At 40.0% G+C, this 23,699-nt stretch overlaps 1 protein-coding gene across 3 annotated transcripts in view; it reads right to left on the bottom strand.

The window, feature by feature from the left end:
- LOC124640127 (kinesin-like protein Klp98A) overlaps positions 1-23,699 on the bottom strand; it is a 42,411-nt gene that overhangs the window by 18,487 nt on the left and 225 nt on the right. Inside the window, exons 2-13 of one of the 3 annotated variants that reach the window (XM_047177787.1) lie at positions 17,479-17,548; positions 11,509-11,619; positions 10,909-11,025; positions 10,296-10,535; positions 9,832-10,007; positions 7,734-7,858; positions 7,109-7,221; positions 6,373-6,543; positions 5,725-5,964; positions 2,751-2,940; positions 1,314-1,488; positions 562-718 (exon numbers count right to left, since the gene is read on the bottom strand). In XM_047177787.1, the coding sequence (XP_047033743.1) occupies positions 562-718; positions 1,314-1,488; positions 2,751-2,940; positions 5,725-5,964; positions 6,373-6,543; positions 7,109-7,221; positions 7,734-7,858; positions 9,832-10,007; positions 10,296-10,535; positions 10,909-11,025; positions 11,509-11,619; positions 17,479-17,548 (1,885 nt within the window). The other 2 variants (XM_047177785.1, XM_047177786.1) reach the window with 2 other exon arrangements.

Genomic DNA, 23,699 nt, shown 5'->3' with positions numbered 1-23,699 from the left:
TCTAAACGGATTCAGCTGATTACCAGTGTTTAACAAGGAGCGCCTGCCTATCTGACCTCCTCAACCCAGTTATCCGGGCAACCCGATACCTCTTGGTTAGACTGGAGTCAGATTTACTGGCTTCTGACTACCCGTAACGACTGCCAAGGATGTTCAATGACAGCCGGGACCTACAGTTTAACGTGCCATCCGAAACACAGTCATTGGTGTCCAAGATATACTAAGAAAGTACATGCTCTCTAGTCTGACCTCGTCCAGCTTCCTCTGCGCCTGTATGAGCTCCTCGCGCTCGGCGTGCAGCGACGTTGCCGCTCTGCTCTCTAGTCAGCTGATGTAATGCTATGTGCACTGACCTCGTCCAGCTTCCTCTGCGCCTGTATGAGCTCCTCGCGCTCGGCGTGCAGCGACGTTGCCGCTCTGCTCTCTAGTCAGCTGATGTAATGCTATGTGCACTGACCTCGTCCAGCTTCCTCTGCGCCTGTATGAGCTCCTCGCGCTCGGCGTGCAGCGACGTTGCCGCTCTGCTCTCTAGTCAGCTGATGTAATGCTATGTGCACTGACCTCGTCCAGCTTCCTCTGCGCCTGTATGAGCTCCTCGCGCTCGGCGTGCCAGCGACGTTGCCGCTCCTCCTGCTGAAGGAGGAACTGTTGCCGCTCTCGCTCCAGTTCCGCTCTCTGCGCTTCTATTCGCTCGCAGCGGATCTCGCTCTCCAGGTCCCTGGGAAATAAAACTAAATTATTAATAACCTTGAAAAACAGTTTCTTTCTCATATATACTGAAAGTCAAAGTCAAATGTTTTTATTTCAAATAGGCCTTTGCAGGCTCTTATGAAACGCCACACTAATTGCACGATTCCAAAAAGTTGGTCTCATGGGGAAGAGCCGGCAAGACACTCCAAAGACACTCTTTTTAAAAAGAAATATGATCACAAACACATATCTCTATCTCATATTACATAATAATAGTAGGCTGTTAAAGTTATACAATGCAACCGAAAGGTAAACTGCAAATCTATACAATGCAAGAGAATAAAATAGTCATTTGATTGCCCGGGAAGCCACACATGCAGAGATGAGTAAGCACCATATATCTTTAAAACATTTCTGGATGATAAGAAAATTATTATAGATATAGAATAGTGCTTTATTATAATTAGATATTAAGCCAAATATTTTGTACACCAATTCGGTAGAATGTGTGAGATTCCATTCAATATAAAATACCTATATTTGTACTACATTCTGAAAAATAATTTTTTCTTTCTTTTTTTATCATCAACGAAGTCTTGAATTTTATAATAAGCTTTACTCACGATAGCGTAGTGTTAAGGTTCTCAGTGCTAGCTGCCAGGTCGGTGGTGGACCACGACAGCAGGGAGAGGCGCGACAGGTTCATGGCGGAGGCACTGCCCTCCTGCCGCAGCTTGGCGGCCTCCGCCGGGTCGTTGTAGCGGAACATGTTCGTACGGCCCAAGAGCAGGATACAGCCTGACAAAAGCATTTATTTTTATATTAGTCTCAGCAAGCGGTTTTATTGGCAGCTTGATGCGAAAATGAAAATGTAAAAAGACACAAAAGCGGGTAAATTCTCTGTGTAACGAATGTAATCTTTCGTACGTACTTCTGTATGTGACATGACAACAATCCCAATGGCACTCATATGTGGGGTAAAATTTTGATGTATAGAGCTTAAATCCTGTAGAAAGCACCTCTACAAAATTCTTGATGTGACAGTTGACGCAGCCGAAAAGCATGTTACTGTTTTATCTTTAAGTAATCTGGTTTGTTCCCTCGCAATGAACTGGTGCCTTATAAGGTCCTATATTAACGGGTGCGTAGGACGTTCCAAATCTCTTGCTCCTGTCTATGTAAGGATAAGTCTTATCAATGAGCACGGTACGTGACGCGGCAGTGCAGCGGCAGCACGTGTCAGTACTCACCCTGACTGAGCTTGGCCGGCTTGTCGATGAGCACGGTGTTGAGCCAGCACTGCGCGTGCGGCGCGGGCGCGAGGGTGGCGGTGCCGCCGCGCAGCGTGACGCGGCAGTGCAGCGGCAGCACGTGTCAGTACTCACCCTGACTGAGCTTGGCCGGCTTGTCGATGAGCACGGTGTTGAGCCAGCACTGCGCGTGCGGCGCGGGCGCGAGGGTGGCGGTGCCGCCGCGCAGCGTGACGCGGCAGTGCAGCGGCAGCACGTGTCAGTACTCACCCTGACTGAGCTTGGCCGGCTTGTCGATGAGCACGGTGTTGAGCCAGCACTGCGCGTGCGGCGCGGGCGCGAGGGTGGCGGTGCCGCCGCGCAGCGTGACGCGGCAGTGCAGCGGCAGCACGTGTCAGTACTCACCCTGACTGAGCTTGGCCGGCTTGTCGATGAGCACGGTGTTGAGCCAGCACTGCGCGTGCGGCGCGGGCGCGAGGGTGGCGGTGCCGCCGCGCAGCGTGACGCGGCAGTGCAGCGGCAGCACGTGTCAGTACTCACCCTGACTGAGCTTGGCCGGCTTGTCGATGAGCACGGTGTTGAGCCAGCACTGCGCGTGCGGCGCGGGCGCGAGGGTGGCGGTGCCGCCGCGCAGCGTGACGCGGCAGTGCAGCGGCAGCACGTGTCAGTACTCACCCTGACTGAGCTTGGCCGGCTTGTCGATGAGCACGGTGTTGAGCCAGCACTGCGCGTGCGGCGCGGGCGCGAGGGTGGCGGTGCCGCCGCGCAGCGTGACGCGGCAGTGCAGCGGCAGCACGTGTCAGTACTCACCCTGACTGAGCTTGGCCGGCTTGTCGATGAGCACGGTGTTGAGCCAGCACTGCGCGTGCGGCGCGGGCGCGAGGGTGGCGGTGCCGCCGCGCAGCGTGACGCGGCAGTGCAGCGGCAGCACGCCGGCGCCGCTCAGCACGATGTCCGGCGTCGGCGAGTACTCCGCGCTGCCGATCACCGTCTCGCCTTCCTGACATACCCACACACATTGTTAACACGCTGACAATTCCCAAATAGTCATGATGACAAAAAAAGTTATTAGTCCGTTTTTCAGATATCCCTAAAATAATGGACACGATTTTTTTATTTTCTCTCACAAACAAAAACCAACTAAGATATAACACAATAACATTTTGTGTTACGTCACGTCTGAGTACAAAGGACAATGCCAGGGTGTGGGCTCAAAGTTTGCCCAGCAGTGGGAGTAGTTCCAGGAGGTTCCTTAGTGCACTCTGAACACTTAATGCAAAAAATATTTGAAATCGCTCCCTGGAGTCCCGAGGAAAACCGGTTCTTATATTCCACATGAGTAGTCACTTTACAAAGCCTGTGCCATTTGCCCAGTAGTGGGAGTGGTCAAAATAGGTTGTTTACTCCACTTTTAACACGAAATTAAAATATTTTTGGAATCGCACCCTGGGGTCCCGAGGAAAACGGGTTCAAATGTTTTCCATAGATAGTCACTTTACAAAGTCTGAGGCATTTGCCCAGCACTGGGAGTGGTCAAAATAGGTTATTTACTTCACTTCTTTTACGAAACCCAAATATTTTTGAAATCGCTCCCAGGGGTCCCGAGGAAAACCGGTTCAAATGTTCTCTATAAATAGTCACTTTACAAGTCTTAAGCATTTGCCCAGTGGTGGGAGTGGTCAAAATAGGTTGTTAACTTCACTTTTAACAAGAAATAAAAATATTTTTGGAATCGCACCTTGGGGTTCCGAGGAAAAACCAGTTCAAATGTTTTCCATAGATACTCATTTTACAAAGTCTTAGGTATTTGCCCAGCACTGGGAGTGGTCAAAATATGTTACTTACTTCACTCTTAATACGAAACCCAAATATTTTTGAAATCGCTCCCAGAGGTCCTGAGGAAACCGGTTCAAATGTTCTCCATAGATAGTCACTTTACTAAATTTTAGGCATTTGCCCAGTAGTGGGCGTAGTTGAAATAGCATCCTCACTTCACTCTTAACACGAAATAAAAATATTTTTGAAATCGGTCCCAGGGGTCCAGCAAAATTAATCTGACAAGACTTTTCTTATATAAACATTTTCTTGCATATATTGTCAATCTCAACGTTCAGGATGTGGCTGTCTATCCAGTAGTGGAAAATGTTGGGAATGGGTTATTTTTTTACTTACTGTGATTTTAAAATAAATTGTAAAAGCATTGGATTCTAATAAGAACTGACCCGTGACTGTCCGTGACCGTCACTGATTTCCCGAAAAAAAGGCAATTACCGCAATACATTCGAATTCTCGGTTAAAATCTAGAAGACCAAGACGCCTGCGCTATAGAGCTGTCTACTAGAAAAATCTTATCAAGACGTATAAAATAGGCTCAAACACGAGGTACTTAGTAGATACCGTTGAGGAGTTCCCTCGTCTCTCTGTCGTCTTCTTCGTCAGGTCAGCTCTTAACCTCCACTGATTTGTGGTGTCGGAGACATATTATTATACCCGAATGACAAGTTTTTACTTGATATGTGCCTTCAATTTTTGAGAGTTGTACACGATTTTTTTGAGGTTTCCATCATCAGACTCTGGTCCGGATGATAAAGGAACCATTTGGGAAGTAAGCCCTTTGGAAAATGAAATAATTGTTTAAAACGATTGGTAAACGACGAAGTTATGTGCGTACAAACATAAACAGACGAACTGAGAACCTCCTCCATTTTTGGAAGAAGGTAAAAAAAAAATTGTCGTATACTTACACCTCGTCGTTGTCAATTAATTTATTTCATTTCAATTAAGGTACCTAGTATACGTGGAATAGTTAAGAGTTCGTAAGCATATTTTGCGTAATATTGAATAAGAGTCAAACAAGTTTTTCTCAGGACTCCTGGCATAGATTTTGAAATACTTTGGTCTGGGTACTAACATAAGCCTATAGAACAGTATACACTATGCGGTAATTGTGGGCAATCCTTGAGCCCAACTTCCATACAAAGAATAGCATTGTCCTTTCAAACAGACGTGACGTCACGAGCCCCTCTCAATCTTCGTTGCGTTATATATTAGTGTATATTTAATGTTTTGATAAAATTTATTTATTTATTTATTTACACAACCTTACATCTACCCTTACAGGACTTGCCTAATGCGGCAGATGGGTTCTTATTAATTTATTTTAAACTAAACTAAAAAACACATACAAAACACATACATCACAAATCAAAAATAAAAAATATGTGTCCAATATTTTTTGCCAGTCTTAAATGCGGACTAATTAGAATCATTGTTTTTAAACCCAGTCATCATGCCTATTATTTGCCAAATCTATGCTGTTTTTGAAGGCAATAAAATGATGTTCCAACAAAAGTATCTACTTCACTATTACCAGTTAACAAACTTCACAAGCTGTCACAAAAACTATTTAGCTTTAAAGGAATATTTTACTAGAAATAAAAAGGTTGTTCTATTGTAAAACACTGATACACAGCTGCATCCGGTTAGACTGGAAGTTGACTCCAACATAGTTGGGAAAAGGAAGACGAAGATGATGAGTCTGGAGGTTGGTGAATGATACACCCGTGCATCGGAGAGCACGTTAATGTCGGTCTGCTTGTGATCTCTCTGCGGTGGTGTCGGATTGCCGTCCCATCGCGCGCAGAAAGTGAAGGAATAGTGTCTCAAATGCTCGCGCACCAAAATATGTCCTGCTCAGCTGGTTGATCACCTTATATGAGAACAGCCGCTGTGGCCGAAATTGGCCTTGGACGTATTATTATTATTAGTTTAACTACTTCCTCACCTTCAAATGATACAGCGTAACGCCAGTAGACAGCAGATTATCATCGATGCCCACCAGATGCGGCATGTCGGAGTCCAGCACGACGCCCAGCCCACTCTTGCGCAGCCCCAGCGCCTTCTGCTCCTGTAATATCTGCTGTGTCTCCCGCCACTTCTCCGTCCACTTCTCTGTCAGGACTTTCTCTTGTGCTTCTTTGCGTTGAAGGGTTGCTAGTACTGCGGGTTCTGTTTCTATAGGATCCTGGAGGGAAAAGTTACTTTATTTTAGTTGCGTTAAGGTTTATTTTTGAAAATACCTATTTTGTTAGGTTAGGTTACATGACAGCAAACCACTGATTTTGATTCATATAAAACATTTTTTTTTACAAACTTTTTGTCGCTCTGAAAAAAGCTTATTTTAGGCGATTTCTAATTTGGAGCTTAAGAAGGATATCAATCCTGTTGCATTTGGCGCTTTTTGCAGTCATAAGGTGTTGAAAAAATGTCTAACCTCGAAATACTCAAACATGACTTAACTTTTAGTTCTGCTTTAAACTATTTCTGGTGCAGAAATTAAGTGTGACGGTGAAAGAACGTTTATTGAATAACACAAAATTTAGTGAAGTTTAAATATTCGGCTGAAACTTCCTAAAAATGCATATCTACTCACAGTATTATGGTTAATCTGAGCCCTCAGCTTCTCGATCTCCTCTCTAAGCTCTCTGATAAGCTTGACATTGGGATCCTCGTTAATAGTGGGCTTGTTGATAATGTTCTTGGCGCGGTTGGCGTACCGCAGCGTGGAGAGCGTCTCGCCGTAGTTGCAGTCTGCTGGGGATATCTGTGGGGAATTGGCCTTTAGTATTGGGGGAATAAGGTTGGTTTTGCCTTGGATTTTTTGAGAAAATCTCTTAGCCTTTTAATAATAATGTTGGGGTGAACTTCCAAACTAAATGGATGCAGCTGAATACCTGTGTGGCACATGGAGCGACTGTCTATATGATGTCTTCGACCCAGTCATAAGGGCAAAATTTAGTAATGCAATACTTGAGTGTGATTGGACAAATCAGTGTAGAGAATCTGGGCTACAAATATATTCTGGTATTTTGATGCTTTTCATGCAAGTAAATAAACTTATAGTTACATATTACAATGGAAATTAAGTCGAAATTGTAATATTAATAAAATGTTGTTCTTATATCAGGAAGTAGTTTTCTGCCAAAGCCTCAATAAGCGTCATAGAAAGGAATTGGTGCCTAAAATTGTGTGACATGCGCGTTAATTCAGAGACTGTTGCCGACATGCTTTATCCATCAAAATAAGAATTAATTAAAGTATTTTTTTTCCTCGAAGTAGAATTCATTGATTATTTGTAAAGCATAGATAATCAAAGTATAGTTACTCACAGCAGCAATCATGATAGTCTTGGAGTTTCCGCCGAGCGAGTCCTTGAGCAGCCACGTGAGCACCGAATCGCGGTACGGTATGAACACTTTCTTCTGGCCTTTCTGTACGCGAGCTGAAATTAATATATTTCGTTAGTGCGTTTATTCTTATAGAGGATATTACCTATTTATCGCTAGCTGTACTAGTTTCCGTATTTGGAGAAAGTGTAAATGTCGTTTCGCAGGGTCCAGGCGGTGTATCTATTTTCATTTCAATCGGTTTATTAATGTTGGTGTGAAAGCCCAAGTGCACGAATTTTTCAACTGGGTTTGGTACGGTAGACTGGGCATCGAAATCAGTGGTAACTGTCATGCACCTTAACTCAATAATAATAAGTACGATTTTCCTATAAAACTGTTACCACTGTCCTGAAGTTGACTGTACTTTTGGAGCCTTTAGGGTAATAAAAAAAACTCTTTTTATAGTTGTAATAATTATCCTACCGTCTCAACATTGTTATAATTATTTAATTAATAGATAAGATAAGGGATGATGTGGGACAGGCCAACACAAGTATTGTATGAGGTGCTGTCTCGATTTTTATGCTTCTGTAACAATTTGAGATACAATACAATATTTTTTTACCTTCAATAGGCTGGCTGGACTCTGCGAGCGCGGAGATGACAGAGCCAAGAGTCACGAGGGACTTGTTGATGTGAGCACCTTCCACCAGCCGCTGGCCCGTAGCGCCCGTCGCGTCTGCTCGCTCACTGTAGTATAGACATACATAATGATTTAAGATATACTTTATTTGTATAAAGATTTATGCAAATTGTTATAAAAGTAGTATGCAGAATTAAACATTATGGTATGCATTAAAGTATTGAGTATTGAGAATGTGACATTAGTGGGTCTTGGCTGCCATTTAACATCTTTTTCTTCGGCAGTCCTTATGCGTACTTGGAAGCCAGATAGCTTGACAGCCAGATAGCCTCAGAGTTACTAAGAGTTAGGTAGATCAGTGGGCCAAGCACGAATATCTAACGTATTCGAATCGACAATGTATCGAGGCCTCGATTCGAAAACGGAGTTTGTCGATAGTAGGCAGCACGAACCACATTCGAAGCACTATCGAACACTCGATTCGAATTCCAAGGTGACGTCATGCAAATGTAAATAGGGACGCGCCACAGTGAGCAAAATGAACGATTGTTGAATGAATGGTGCGTTCGAAAACTAACTCTAGTTGTTAATATTTTTTTTACCTTTGATTAAACGTTTTATTATTATTAAATTATAATAAAAACTGAATGTAATATAAAAAAGAGACCCAAAGTTAATTATTAGACATTATAAAATGGCATTATCTCTAGCAATATAACATAGTTACGGAGATTTTATTTTTTAAAAATGACGGGTACCGAACGCACCCACTTGACATCCGACGCGCGTAAGGGCGCCAAATTTGTTTATGTTTTGCTACACGTCCACAACAAAAGTATTTCTGTTTTTTTTTTTTTGCTACAAATAATTAAGTGCTTTCAATATAATAAATATTATGAGAACCAGTCAGACGCAATATGAAATGATGGTTGAATTCATGGAAGCGTGAGTAAACAGTTTTAATAAGTTTGAGTGGCATAAACTTTAGTGTGAAGTATTTTAAGTGCAATGCTATTTCTATATTTTTAAATTCGGTTTCATTTATGTCCAGTGGGTAAATTCTATTCCTAAGTTTTGCTCTGCGCGTAATTTCTCTACAATGATTAAAAATAAACATATAAATAACATTTTTTTTTTCAAACACATTAATTCTATAGGTTCGCAAATAAATAAAATATGATTTAATTACTTACCTTGTTTCTCGTGATTGATATCCATAATATTCTAGTAAAGCCGCTAAAAAATAATATGCGGTACTACGTTCATACAGTGGCGGTCCTTGCATTTTAAATTATATTGAAGCTATTACTAATTGTTCCAATAACTTAACAATAATTTTATTCACAAAACTAACTCTAAACAAACATAAACACGGTTAAAACTTTATTTTTACACTTCTCGAAACCTTTCTCACCGACTATTTTCAAGTGAATAATGTTTCGACCATACTCGATAGCCAGCCTTCGAGAGTTTACGTTACCGTACGTCAAAAGAATGTTCGTGCTGCCATGTTTTGTTTCCTTTTACGCCCGATAGGGGCGCTGTACAATTCTCATACAAATGTTACTCGATTTCGATACGAATAACTTTTCGCAAATATTCGTGCTTGGGCTACAGGTAGTCGCTTCATGTAAAACACTGGTCATCAGCTACATTCGATTAGACTGGAAGCCAACCCCGAAAAAGGTGGGAAAGGCAAAACAGATGAGATGACGATTGACTACCAACAGATGTGGTTTTTTGCCTATTTTTCTAGTCTTATCTGCCAGCCAGATCCACGAGATGCACCTTAGACACAGTTTCACTAGGCATGTTATTGTGTCTCAGGTAGCTGGCCTGCACGAACGTTATCGTGAAGATGGCGTGAGACCGGGACGATACATCGTTCATCTGGGTGGACGCTGTCTCACAACTAACTGATGTGATTTTTTTTGTCGTTTTTGCTAATTTTTCTACTCTTACCTGCCATCCTGATCCAAGAGATAGAAAGACCGGGACGATACATCGTTCATCTGGGTGGACGCTGTCACAACTAACAAATGCGATATTTTGTCGTTTCTGACGTTTTTTCTATTCTTACCTGCCAGCTAGATCCACAAGATGCACTTTAGACACAGTTTCACTAGGCATGTTATTGTGCCTCAGGTAGCTGGCCTGCACGAACGTTATCGTGAAGATGGCATGAGACCGGGACGATACATCGTTCATCTGGGTGGACGCTGTCGTACGGTGGAGGTTGCCGCGGTGCATGCACTCCTGTGGACGGTGAAGAAAAACTTATTAGATATCAAGTTTTTAGGGATCAAAAATAGCTTAAATTAACTTATTAAAGTATTTTTTTTAGTTCAGGACTTTACACAGGATCATATGAAAAGTTGACCTAGTTGGACGGTTCTTAGGAGTGTGTCTCGATGAGTACAACCGGCAAAAAACTCCATGAAAACAAAAGCAACTTTTGTGTTTAACGACATTGTTGCCATAAGAAAAAAAATTATGAAATTATTTACGAAAAGGATCCCTAAAAAGTAAAACCAAAACACAAACCTGTATATCATCATAATCCGACACCAAATGCTTCGACAAGTCTTGCACATAGGGTCCCAACTTCGGATGCTCTCGGACCCTCAGAGAGTGGCCAGCATCTGAGGCAAGGAGATCCTTGACCCTCTCGTTGTATATCTCGAGGTAGCTGACTTCTGTGCGGTAGGAGGCACCGGACTCCTTGCCGGCGGCCACCCGGGAGAAGAGATGGCGACATATCCGGGGTATTAGGCCTTGGTACTCCTGGGGATGGTGTGAAATGTTTATCTGGATTGAATTGGAATTCAGTGAAGAATTCTTTTTTAAATTGAAATAAAAAGTATCTTTGAGGTTTCGCGCCATCGAGGTTTGAAATGATTGGCTGCGCCCTATTTTCAACTTTATTAGCAAATACTGAAATAAAATTAAATGCTTTAAAGGGAATATTACAGGTACAAGTTAGGCCTAGACTCAAGAGCGAAACTGTTTTCAAACCACCCTTTACTCGATATCGACCTCGCACACTCAGTACCCCTGAGAAATTCTATTGTTTGTTTAAAAACTTCAGTCTGGGCCTTAACTTTGTGAAAAATTTTCAGCAGTTTCTACTACATATATGAAGAAAATGACAACTTACAGGTGATCCCATCATAGTAAAAGTCTTGCCGCTGCCAGTCTGTCCGTATGCGAACACGCATGCGTTGTACCCTTCGAACGCACTGTCGATCACGTCCAGCCCGAGGTCTGCGAACACCTGGAACATAATAAGACCACGTTAGAATGGAGCAGGTTAGGACACGATAAAAGAGCTTCAGGAAGTGGAGACATTTTTTCGAGATTGATCTACCGGCATAGTAAGGCGCTCCGAACACGGAGAAACTTCAGTAAAGACAACTACTATCAACTTTTTGAAAAGTGTCTATTTGGCCACACCAAATGTTCCAAAATATCCTATATAGTAAACTTGCTATGTCGTTTGATATAATAACTGCCTATGTAAAAAGCTAGTTCCACCATGTGCAAAGAGCCGTAAGATAATTTTAATTTAATGAATTTTATAGTTTCGTGTAGAGGCGACCGCGATCGAGTTTTTACCAATGAATGAAAACTATTGTAATTTAGTAATTCTTTATAAAAGGACTACTTCCAAAAGGGAACTACATCCTTTTCCGGACCTTGAAACCAAATTAGTAAGCATTCTGAATATTAAATAAATAAATATTGAAGATGGTCGCACCTGCTCCTGCGCAGCATAGTTGGTGTCCTCGTGCGCGAACGACCAGTACGAGTGGTCGAACGTGAAGTCCTTGTATTTCTCCCGGCTGCCGTCATTTTGCTCTTTGCTATTCTGTAAAAAAAAAAACCATCAATTTACTATTTTCTTTCTGTATGTACTTTTCTCTAGAGGCCACTTGATTTCTCCTGAAATAATAGTTTCGAGACTGATCCAGTGATGGTGAACAGATAAGTGATAAGCAGATTTCAACCGAGACTAGGAAATTAAGAGACATATTAATATTTTTTGGATAATTAATGCTTGAGTGTGTTTAAGACTTTGACAATTGCAACAACCTCTTCAAGAAAAAAAAATGTCCATTATTGGATGCATCTTTTGATACAGAAGGGATGCATTCAGAAATATAAATGAATGCATCTATGTCTATATTTCAAATCTCCAACCTATTGCATGCGATATATTCGCCATTTGTCACATACTCAAACGATTTGCAAACACTTTTATGTCCTAATCACTAAAGCAATGGCTAATAGTACGCGATGATGAATTGTAAGGTAGACGTTTAAGGCAATGATCTCGGTGACGCAACTCGCAATAATAGCTACAGTTCAACTGTTAGGAAACAAACTGCATATTGCATACTACGCCCACTGTCGTATATTCGCAATAACGAGGCGGATAGTGATGCTATTTTAAGAAATTTTGATTAATCATTATACTCCAGAAGTGGGTTATCTTACAGTTGGTCATGCTATTTTGGCTGCAACTTATAGCAACCGAAAGGTCTTAAAAAATTCTTGCCCTGTGCAGATTATCAATTACACTAAAATCAAAGAGTAAGCGATGGATGTGTAAAAGTCCATATTTCTGGAAATAATGTTACTTGCGAAATAATGGCAGGAAGAAGAGTATGGAAGAAGAAAACGTATAGATCTCAAATAAAATTGGGATAAGGGCTGGAGGAGGATGATGAATAAAATCAAAGATTACCTCATACTGTTTTTTACGGCAGTTCCCAATAATTATCTATGCAGAGACAGGAATTTGACATAACTTATATGGTGCTAAAGTCAATGGGATATATCTATGGTAAGCAAATCAACAGGTGGATAGAATATTGGGAACCAAGTATTTACTGGATCTTCTTTTCAGATAGACCAATCACTTCCGATATGCAAGGTGCTTTGCACTAAAATGCAATATAAACACAGCGGTCACCTATACCTATCTACATAATCACTATATTGCTTTTATATCAAATATAAATCAAGATAATGCACAGTTATTACAAGAGTGTAATTGTTTTGTGCTTAGTTTAATAATGTTTTCAATAGATAAGATTGTTATTTAGCAGTGAATTTACTTAATGGGGCTTGAGGACGCAAATTAACAACTTTATCTGGGACCGTGGCATTTCGGACCAACGACCTAATAAAATTATTACTTCCGATTACTTCGAATGGTAGTCTTCAATTTACCATAATCATCAGATGAGAAAATAAAATACCCCGTCAAAAACACATCTCAACTTTCAAGCTGTGTACTTTGTAAGTTCTTAAATCTGTTTAAAATTATAACATCATCCAATGTCCTTGAAGGCCCATGACCATACGTATTAGGTCTTAATCCATGGTTAAGGTGAAAAACCTCTTAACGATGCGAGACGTCACTCGGTCATGACGTCACCAGTAATCAGGTTGCCATCGCGGTTTCCGTGTGTATGAAGTGTAAAGGTAATTTGTAGTATCATTGTAAACATTCAAAATTAACTTTATTGGGTAGAAATTAAGGTATACTTTCCGGTGAAATGATTTTAATGTTTTAATCTGCAGGAAATGTCAAACTTGAAGTTTGTTTTATTTTGGCTATTTACTGCTTGTTGGCTAAAATGTGAAGGGACAAAATACCAACTTCGGTTAGTGTAAGGCGGCCAACTTTATAGTAAGTCAATGCGGGACACCCACCCCTATCCACAATAAGAATTAGGATTTGTTGGAATTGTTAATGGTGTACTTAAATTAGAAACAAACAACACCACTACCGAATTAACATTTATTTTTAAAATCATATTTTTCACATGAGTGACATTTTTTTAATAGGTCTGGGTTTTGGTTCAGAATGTCCAAAAAGTTTTCACAGCTGCCCATATTGAATTTTATAATTAGCATTGCACGTAATGTTTCTACTTTTAGTGAAGACTTTTCGGATGTCCATAAGCTGTTCATTAAGGAAAAAACTCGTTCCGTAGGAGCGTTTGTTCCTGGCAAACAAAGTAGGTACTGGACGATGGCCAGGCAATTCTGAAACGGTATTCCGCTGTCTTTGAAATGTTTGAACACCTCTATCCATCACATCTCTTTAGGATGTCATTATTATAATCAAAGACTATTGCATACACTAGCGCTCTTTGAACTTGAGCCTTTTTTGTCTCTGTCTCTCTTGCACTTGGCGCGCGAAACAAAACAATGAAAACTCCCTGAAACTCACGTAAACGCATGCGGCATGAACACACGGACGCACGCGCGCAACCGTACACACACACGCTTGATGATACACTGCCTGCGGTAGCAACGGCGCCGCGCCGCATCTCGTCATTCGTATTTTGATGTGGAACACCTTTATGCGAGCAAAGCGATGGGAAACGAGGAATGCGGGACATACGGGACGCCTTAGACGATTTGCGGGACTATTTTATTAAATATTGCAATGCGGGATTGCAACTGTCATTACGGGACGGTCCCGCAGAATGCGGGACGGTTGGCCGCCTTAGGTTAGTGGTATCGAACGAGCTTAGGAACACCTGTGGAATGGTGTACTTGTAGGCTTGTAATGGGTTTTTCAGTTGGGAAACCCCTAGCTTTGGGTCGATAATTCGATATGGAACTTTTGACGGCAATTAGTCTTCAAGGAGCATGCAACATGGGACATGCTGACATAGACGTGACGAGTATCCTTTGCAACCAGGGAATAAGACCATTTTATTTATTCTCATTTCATGTTTTCGGCATTTTGGAATAAGGCAGCGGATATGTCCTACATACCTAATCCAATAAACAAAGTTACGATTAAATCAAATAATGACATAACATTTAGTCAGACCGGCGCGGAATCTCGGCCGTTTGAAATACTATCACGCACTGACGTAACACGCCAAATTACAGCGTGACACGCGAATTTTATCTATAAAACATCATGGCGATGACTACCACAGTTCGTGGTTTGTAACGACATGCAGTTTTTTGTTCCGTCGTTAATCACTGGGACGGAAGAGAAAGAAAGTCATTTCGGCTCGAGCCAAGGTCTTCAATGTTTCTATTTGCGGAAAGAATGGAGCAAAGCGAAATGCAATTTTGGTGATGCATTTAGTTCTTTAATGTTTGGAGTTTTGGTTAATTCAAATTGTATCAATCATCATCATCATTAGCCTTGTTAAATGTTTATCCCTCTGCTAGGGCACAGGCGTACTCCCACGCAGATAAGAATTTGAGCGTGTATTGCCACACTTGTTTAATGCAGGTTGGTGATTAAAGACTTTATAGTTTAGGTATCCTCGAGACCGGGGCTGCGGGATTGTTCGAAAGAGTTACCGCGGCCCTGGTACATAAAAGGCCTACGACGGAACACGACGGTTTTTAGTCAGTAAGAGTCTGACACTCCCTCACTGCTGCTAACCCACAGCGGGAGGGGTCATTTGATGATTTTTGACGTCGTTAAAAAAAAAAGGGTATCCTCGAGACGATGATTTAAAAAAATTATGCAAAAGTTATTTCATTTGCAACTTGAGCGTTAAAAATTACAAGTGGAAAATCAATACTCGTAATCAAGCTGAACAAACTCAAGAGGCAACATGTAAATAGCAGTATAATACCACCAGTTGTATCAACAGTAGGTATGATTTATGTCGCCGCACAGGTGCCGCGATAATGCGGCTCGTGTCGATGTTATCACGTTGTACCGTACGTCACACCGTGGGAAGCACTAACTGTTTCAAGTGCACTGTATGTGCATCTGTAGTAAGTACTGTAAAGCTGGAGAGTTCGTCTAGTTCTCAGGAATCACAGAACCCATCAGATTTTAAGTGACTTCGAAAGAAGGAAGAAGTATTCAATTCGGATGTTTTTTTTTACCCCCTCGGTACAATTGTCACCAAGCTGTACATATTGGCGAAATGGTCCCGGGTTTAATTCTTGGTACGGTAACTATTTGATGAGCATGTTTGTTGTCTGGGTTGAGTCTATCAAGTTGCATTAGCACCCATAATACAAGCTAATCAATACCTAACCATGGGGCTAGCCAACTTTGTATAAGAGTTGTCCCGATATTATTATATGAGAAATAGAAATTCCCTAATCATCATTCGAGCCGGATATCGCAGAATATCTTTTGCTAATCGAAGGCTAATTACAAATTGAAGAGTTACGTTTTACTATCGCACAGATAGCAAAGAATAAGATGGGAAAGAAAAGATACAATCTTCTTATTACGAGGTTTTCCCAAGATATTCTGATCTAAGATATATATCGCATCTCTTAAGTTCAGCTCTTATCCGATGCGGTTGATACTCAAAGAACTTTGTTCGGCACGTACAAAGTTCAAATTCTTAAATCTCACTGCCGTCGGATAAGTCAGATACAAAATATATTCTAACCTCTATAAGCCCCTTAATTACAGGCTAGAGTGCCCTTCAAATCGAAACTAATGCACATACAATTGCACCATGATATCTGATCTGACGCTGCGCTTTTGCAAAAGTTTAAAAATCTAGAATGCAAGGGAGTTTTTTCCACCATTTCTTCCCAGCAAAAACTCATTGGAAGTGGCGGGCGTTTTTGGGGGCTGTCGTTTGCAAGCTTCAAAGCGTTCATAAATCACCGATTTGCAGCAAGCATACTTTCAATAAAATTACTTTTTGATTTTCATGATTTCGGCTCAAAGTATCAAGAGTTCGGATACCCCAACAAAAAGGCTAGCTATTCATTACAAATTCACAATACCTGCAGTCTGTATGACAAATCTAGTAGTCCATAATAGGTAGAATGGCGCGACATTGAGCATGACTCCGCTAAAGGTCACATTTGAAGTCATAACAATACTTTACATCGACTTCTTTGCAGCTTAAACATGGTCATATTATAAAGAGGTACTTGTTGCTTTGTGTACAACGAACCCCAGGAACTACTAAACCTATTGATATAGGTCCCGTAATTGGAGGCTATGTATGCTTCCAATATAAGGCCTTTATTGTCGTGAACAAATGTTACAGTTGAACCTTTTCGGCGAATAGAAAAAAAATACGTAGAACGAACGTATTCGTAACGCTGCAGATGGAAACTAGTACATAAGTAATGTATTATATAATAAAACACTACTGCATCTAGAGCACACTGCGTTTAATAAAATTTGAGAAAGGTATAATTTTATTATTGTTCCAAAGAGCATTGCCTGAGTCATAAAAACTGCAGCGGATTAATTCTTATTTTCGTAATTATAAAAGTGGTAGCCTCGACCCAGATGTTACAGTTCCGATTGACGAATCGTAAATTGCAGTTTGTAACCCGGAAACCTCTCTGTTTTCTGCAATCGGTTTCATAAGAGGAATCCCATCATAACACGAGATGAAACCTCTCAACAAAACTATACTCCGCATGGGAAGGCGCATAGCCAAAGGGAAACAATCTTAATAGGAAATATTAAACTTAGACTATAGACTCCTGTATAAAATAATGATTCAATTGATTAAAAGTCATTATTGTATTAACATTGGTTATGAGTTTTTAAATAAAAAGTCATAGATGAAATTTATATTTAGTAAGCTTACTCAAATGGAATATAGTAAGAATAGGAGGTTATGAAATCCTGTTACTTATCCAAAGTCCTTTTCGAAACCTGTTTTGATGGTCTTGATAGAATGACCTTAGACCTTAGAAACTTAACTAATTCGGAACCTTAAAAGTAGGTTATAGAACTCACTTTTACAGTAAGCAGTCTTGTTTTCTTGCCCTCCATCTGGACAATCAATTTCGCGCCCATGTCCTTTTCTCTGCAACAAAAACAAACAAATATAAATAAAACAAGTTTTAGAAGCCTTGAAGTTAGAAGCTTGATGTTTTCTTTTTATTTGGAGACTATAACGGATTCTATATGTATAACTTTCTATGTATAACATAAGCCCTGTTTCTTTCGTAGTTTTGAATAGAACAGATCTTTATTTTGGCAATAGATGGAAGACAGCGACGAGGTCAGATAGGCAGTCACTCCTTGTAAAACACTGGTAGACTGGAAGCCGATTTCAACGTAGTTGGGAAATGATCGGGAGATGATGAGACGGAAGACAGTGACACTAGCTGGGTATAAGTATGGATGCAGTGCTCTTTAAGTGATGAGGTACATAAATATAAGTTTAAGGCTCAATTCACACCAAAAGAGCGGCGAAGGGCAGCGAAGCGAAGCGCGGTTTGAGTGTCATTTGAATTTTTACTTTATTCCCATTACTATAATGTATATTTTCGCATGAGAAACTCGAAAGAGTCGCGCGGATGCCCGGCGCGACTCGTTCGATAAAGTAAAAATTCAAATGACACTCAAACCGCGCTTCGCTTCGCTGCCCTTCGCCGCTCTTTTGGTGTGAATTGAGCCTAAATATATAGTTATAGATGTAACCGTGTACTCATTGTTGAAAAGCCAAACTAAATAAATAATTATCTCGTCGTCGTCTTAATAAGAGTTTTCTGGTTACTAAGAATTTCTTGATCAAAAGACCCTATAGGTAATTCTTCAACAAAAACCCGTATAATGATTTTCTCCGGCAGGGTGATGCATTATTATGAAGTTCAAAAAAATGAATTTTATTTCAATTTGCTCATAATACACAGGACATGAGTGTATTGTCTTTCTCGTAGCCCACGAATGTCGCCGACGTTGTGTAGTGGCGGAGACATCGCACTTCCGGCTTCCGGCAGTGAGTAATACAGAGTACCTAGCGTACCTCAGCCGAGGCTAAAGTTCAAATATAGATGTTACAAGACGTCGTTCACATACTCCTTTGCACGTACGTAGGTAATGCTGACACGGTTTATGATACGGTTTCCGGCAAATAACTTTGCTTATCCGAAATTAGCCACTTTCGAGCTTTTTATTCTTAAATTTTGACTATCGTGAAGTCAGCAATGCTAAACGAATGGAAATGGAAATTCGCATCAATACGTAAAACGTCGACCGAATTTCTGCTTTTAGTTCTAAATAACTGTAATTGGGCTAATAACGGTGTCATTAACTGAATTGTGGCAATAAACACTATTCCGCCAATGAAACTATTGGAACACTAATTTCGAAGTCCCTTCGGTAGCCACTATCTTTATAGGTTTTTGATACATGTCGTTAGTTAAATGTTTTGTACCACAATACGGGCTAGAGTTTACGATTTACTCAAGTAGGTACCTAATCATAGTCACTTCATATAGCTAACTAGCTTCCGCCCGGGGCTTCGCCCGCGTAGAGTTCGGTTATATCGCGTTTCCAAGAGAATTCTTCAAAAGTCCGGGATAAAAACTATCCTATGTTCTTTCTCAAGGTCAACTCTATCTCTGTACCAAATTTTATTAAAATCCGTTCAGCGGTTTAGACGTGAAAGCGTAACATACAGACAGACAGACAGACAGAGTTACTTTCGCATTTATTATATAATTTATTAAGTAAGGATGCAAATAAATTTTACGTTTCTGAAGTGGAACCACAAACTTGTCTATAAATTATAGGTCATATTTTATTCGATTTATCTTTCATATTTGTCGGAATTCTATCGTCAACTTTATATAGAATTGAACAATCATGAGATTGTGCTATGCGGCAGACAAAGGTCACAAGAGTCAAGGTTGAGTCTACAGAAGATTTCGTTATGCAGAACGGAAAGCAAAAAAATCGGGACGATATAACTACAGTTATCACTTTACGTGGAAATAATTTAAATACCTATACATCCATCGTACTCTTGGAAACCCTCACACAGGAGGAAAAGATTCCGAAACGAAAACTTCCACAGATTCCTTGCGACCGGGCAACGGAATATTGATCTGCCTAATCTTTTCCCAACTAAGATGGGGACGACTTCCAATCTTATGACATGTAGCTGAGTAAAAGTGCTTTACAAGGACCAACTGCCTATCTAACCTCCTCAACCCAGACTGGTTGGCAGACTCTCTGACTTTAACGACTGTCAAAGATGTTCTAATGCCAGCCGACACAGTATTATTGAACATTATTTGCATAGCTCTTTTATTCTCCTCGATTTCGAAATCAGCCAAGATTATCTATGGCCATATATGACACGTTATAGTAAACTAGATCCAATGCGAAAAAAACGACATTATTATTCATACTGTACGCTATCACCCACTCTCACTATAATCTGAATAAATAAAGGTACCATTCCGACACAGGCGGCAGTCGCGCATGGCCGATGGCTTAAGGCTAGCGACAATAGTCACTGTATGAAAATGTATGGCGCGATTTCCGAGACGTTGATCGTCAGCTGAGCGCGTGAAATGCCTATATCAGAAGGGTAACTTTACATCTTAAAATATGGCGCCTACTGCCTACAGCCAGTCAATGTTTTCTCACTACGTACTAGACCGTGGGGCCATCTGAAATCGGGGTTACTCACACGATCCAGTTTACAAACATTATCAATTAAGATATAAACATGTAAGCATTTGCGATAACAGAACGCAAATTAGCGACAATCGTGACTCATTTGTTTATCATCGTAAAGTTTTGTTATTTTTATTTTAGTGTGAGTGTATGAATCAGACATTGTTGACTGGGGGGTTTTTAATTCTGGCGTTTCAGTTCTTTTATGGACATTTTGTTAATGAGTTTTTTTGAGGATTCCTAGCTGTCTCTCGCTACTCGATCGGTGTCCCAGGGAATGACTTCCCATGCCTGGATAACATGTAGCTTATGTTTGTTATAAACAATTTCCCATTTAACGATAAAAAATACCAGAAATATTTCCTCAATATAATGTCAGGATAATAGTGCAGAAGGAAAATAAATGTCACAAGTGACTACCAAAAAAACATTTAAATAAAATGTATTATCTTTTAGATGGCTTCATGAATATAACACAAGCACACTCTTAGAATTGATACAAACACAACTTCAAACTGTATTGATAAATATCTCATTAAAGGTCTCTGCACACAGCGGGCGCGGCGCGACGGGACGCGGCGTGGCGGGGCGGCGACGCGGCGCTGGCGCGACGGGATCGGTCACACTGCGGGCGCGATCACGTCCCGCCCCGCCTGTATTCGTGTGCGTTGTATACGTGACTTGTATTCCCGCTCGGCGCGACGGCGGCGTGGCGCGACAGTTACCGTCGCGCCGAGCGGGACGGCTCTGTGTGACGTCGTCCGTAATATCTAGTACATTACAACTGCTCAGCGTCGCGTCGCCGTCCCGTCCCGTCGCGCCCCGCCCGCTGTGTGCAGCGACCATTAGATCAAGATAACTAAAGTTAAGTAACCATGACATTTCATATGTATAGAAAGAAGTGTATTTCTTAATTTACAGTTACATGTTATAATGAATTCACACAATGTTTTTAACTGTTATGTTCTTCATAAAAAGGCTAGAATACATGAATAAATAATATTGTAAACCAGATATTAATATGATACTTTGTTTGCAAAGAGTCCATAATACAACAAAATATTGCTTTTGGCAGACTTTATCGTTACTTAACATCTATTAATTTGAATAGAATATTGATTAGCTTGGCAATATATAAATGATATCATTTTTCTTCTATATTATCAGATGAATCTATATTTTATTGGCTTCCTGCTTCTAATTGCCTGGTTTTTTGCAAAAATTAAGCAAATATTTGTGAACCATAGAATATATGGGTTTGTTCACTAGAATTCTAATGTATCTCACATAGACAAAATCGCTAGCAGAAGTCATACTAGTATAAATTTTGTTTTATGTTCAGATGATCATAAAAATACAGTTGCACTTTGTATCAAAAAGGGATACAAAAAATTTAATTGAAGTTATGTATTTTCTAAGTAGCTGTCATATTTTTTACACTACATACAATTATTATATAACCAATTATAGTAAGTTCAACTCAGTCTTGCGCGCGGCCTTATGTGTGGGTAACCCTTGTACATATACAGTGACTTTGTGTGCGTGACAAGAGGTACAGTCGGGTACAAATACAGTTATTTAGGGGTTACGGCTGTTTAAAGAAAACAGTTATTACGTAATTTAATGTTTATTTATTTATAATGATTCTGAATCGCTCCTTGAAAAATCAAATGATGAATTTTGCATTTTTAGTCCACACTTTTATTTATTGTCCTCGTACCCCGAGCTAGAAAATATGTAAGAAGTATTTAATTCATCTTAGATATTTCACCTCATTTATTTCTTAGGTACTGTCAATGTCAATTTGAAAAAACGTATGAGAAAATAATGAAAAACTGTAAAATGTAATAATAAAAAGCTTTGAATGTTGTTTCATTTTTTGAAACGCTACCTGACTCCTTAAACATTTTCTCCGTGAAAAACTAGACATTTTTGTAAACGACTGTACCCATAAGAAAAAGCGATAAGAACACGTCATGCTCGGACGACGTCACTGTCACACGAACGAAAGTTGTATATTTACAAGCCGACGCACACATAGGGCCGCGCGCAAATCTGAGTTGAACTATCTATACCTCAGGCAGATAATAGTACCATAAAACTCACGAGGTATGACCAAGCAAGTCTATGATTGTCCATTGTTTTTTTTTATGTGAGCAAATTGTGAGGTTCTATTTTTAATTTTTCTGAATCTTAGATGCCAGACACATGAATTTGCTAATATAAGAGGGCTGCACTTATAAAATATTCAATTCATTTTATTGGCACAGCATTATAGATGAAATACAGATAAGTAATAGACTGTATGGCTGTAATCTGTAATCTCTAGAATTGGGATATTATTGTTATCAATAAAAACTAGACATGGGAAAAACGTATCATTGAAAAGAAAAGATTGATATGTATCTTTTGATCACTGGGATATGTATCACTCTTTTGTATCTCTATATCCTTTCGAATCCGTGAGTGACATTGTACTGTTGCTCAGAGTGACTCGCTTCGTTCAATTCAATCCAATGTATCACTAAATCAGTACGAACTAAGAGTGATAGATTCGTTTAGGATAGATAGATTCGTATATCAGTTTATAATATTTTTAAGTTAATTTTTTTTTATTTTTAAGTTTCTATTTTTTATTTCAAATTTAAGTTTACGATTTATGTAATTGGCTGTTAAAGCCGTGTAAATCGAATAAATAAATAAAAATAATGGTCAAACACTTATTCTCGGTATCGAGAAAGTGAGACAGAACATTCTAAGTAGGGAAGTGCGAAAGAGATGTCTGGACTTTCCGATGAGAAACCGTGACGCCAGCCGCTCAACGCTGTGTGTGCGAGTGCAACACAGATACAAACGGACGACGGATTGAATGAGTTGTTAAAGATACACTGATACATTCGGATTTGAACTGATACAAAGAGTGAGTGATAAGAACGGAAAGATACATATCTTTTTTATCTATCACTCCTGAGTTACCCATCTCTAATAAAAACTCATAAGATATATGTCAATCACCATGCGATAAGAAAACAATAAGAATTAAATGAAAATGTCAAGTACATGGGCAACAAACAGAATTCTCGGTTAAAAAAAACCTTGTACACCCTTTGCTACACTCCAAAAACGTCCCAAAAACCTTGCACACCCTTTGCTACACTCCAACCGAATTCTCTAGTCTTTCAACCTTAACACACTGCCAAAAAATCATGCTTCTATTCAAGAGTGTATGTAATAATAACAAATAGCATTGTAAACAGGAACTCTGAACGATACATTGTTGTTTACAGTTCAATCTCAATGATAAACAGACAAACATTCCAGCAGGCTGCTACACAATATAGATTGCAATTTTATCTTGTTTATTTAGGTCACTGACTTTTTTACATTTTTTCGACAACTTTCATCTAAACGGCATCGCTGAGGTACAGTTTGTGCTCCAAATGCAACTGAACCGTGAAAGTCATTGTCATTTAACATGACATCATTGCTTTTTTGCACTTTCAAATGCTACGAAGAAAATTGCTGTTTTATCTACTAAAACCAGA

Source organism: Helicoverpa zea, chromosome 20 (genome assembly GCF_022581195.2).
Source record: "Helicoverpa zea isolate HzStark_Cry1AcR chromosome 20, ilHelZeax1.1, whole genome shotgun sequence".
Classification (NCBI taxonomy): domain Eukaryota; kingdom Metazoa; phylum Arthropoda; class Insecta; order Lepidoptera; family Noctuidae; genus Helicoverpa; species Helicoverpa zea.
The sequence above is the reverse complement of the archived record's forward strand: the minus strand, read 5'-3'. Positions and strand labels throughout refer to the sequence as shown.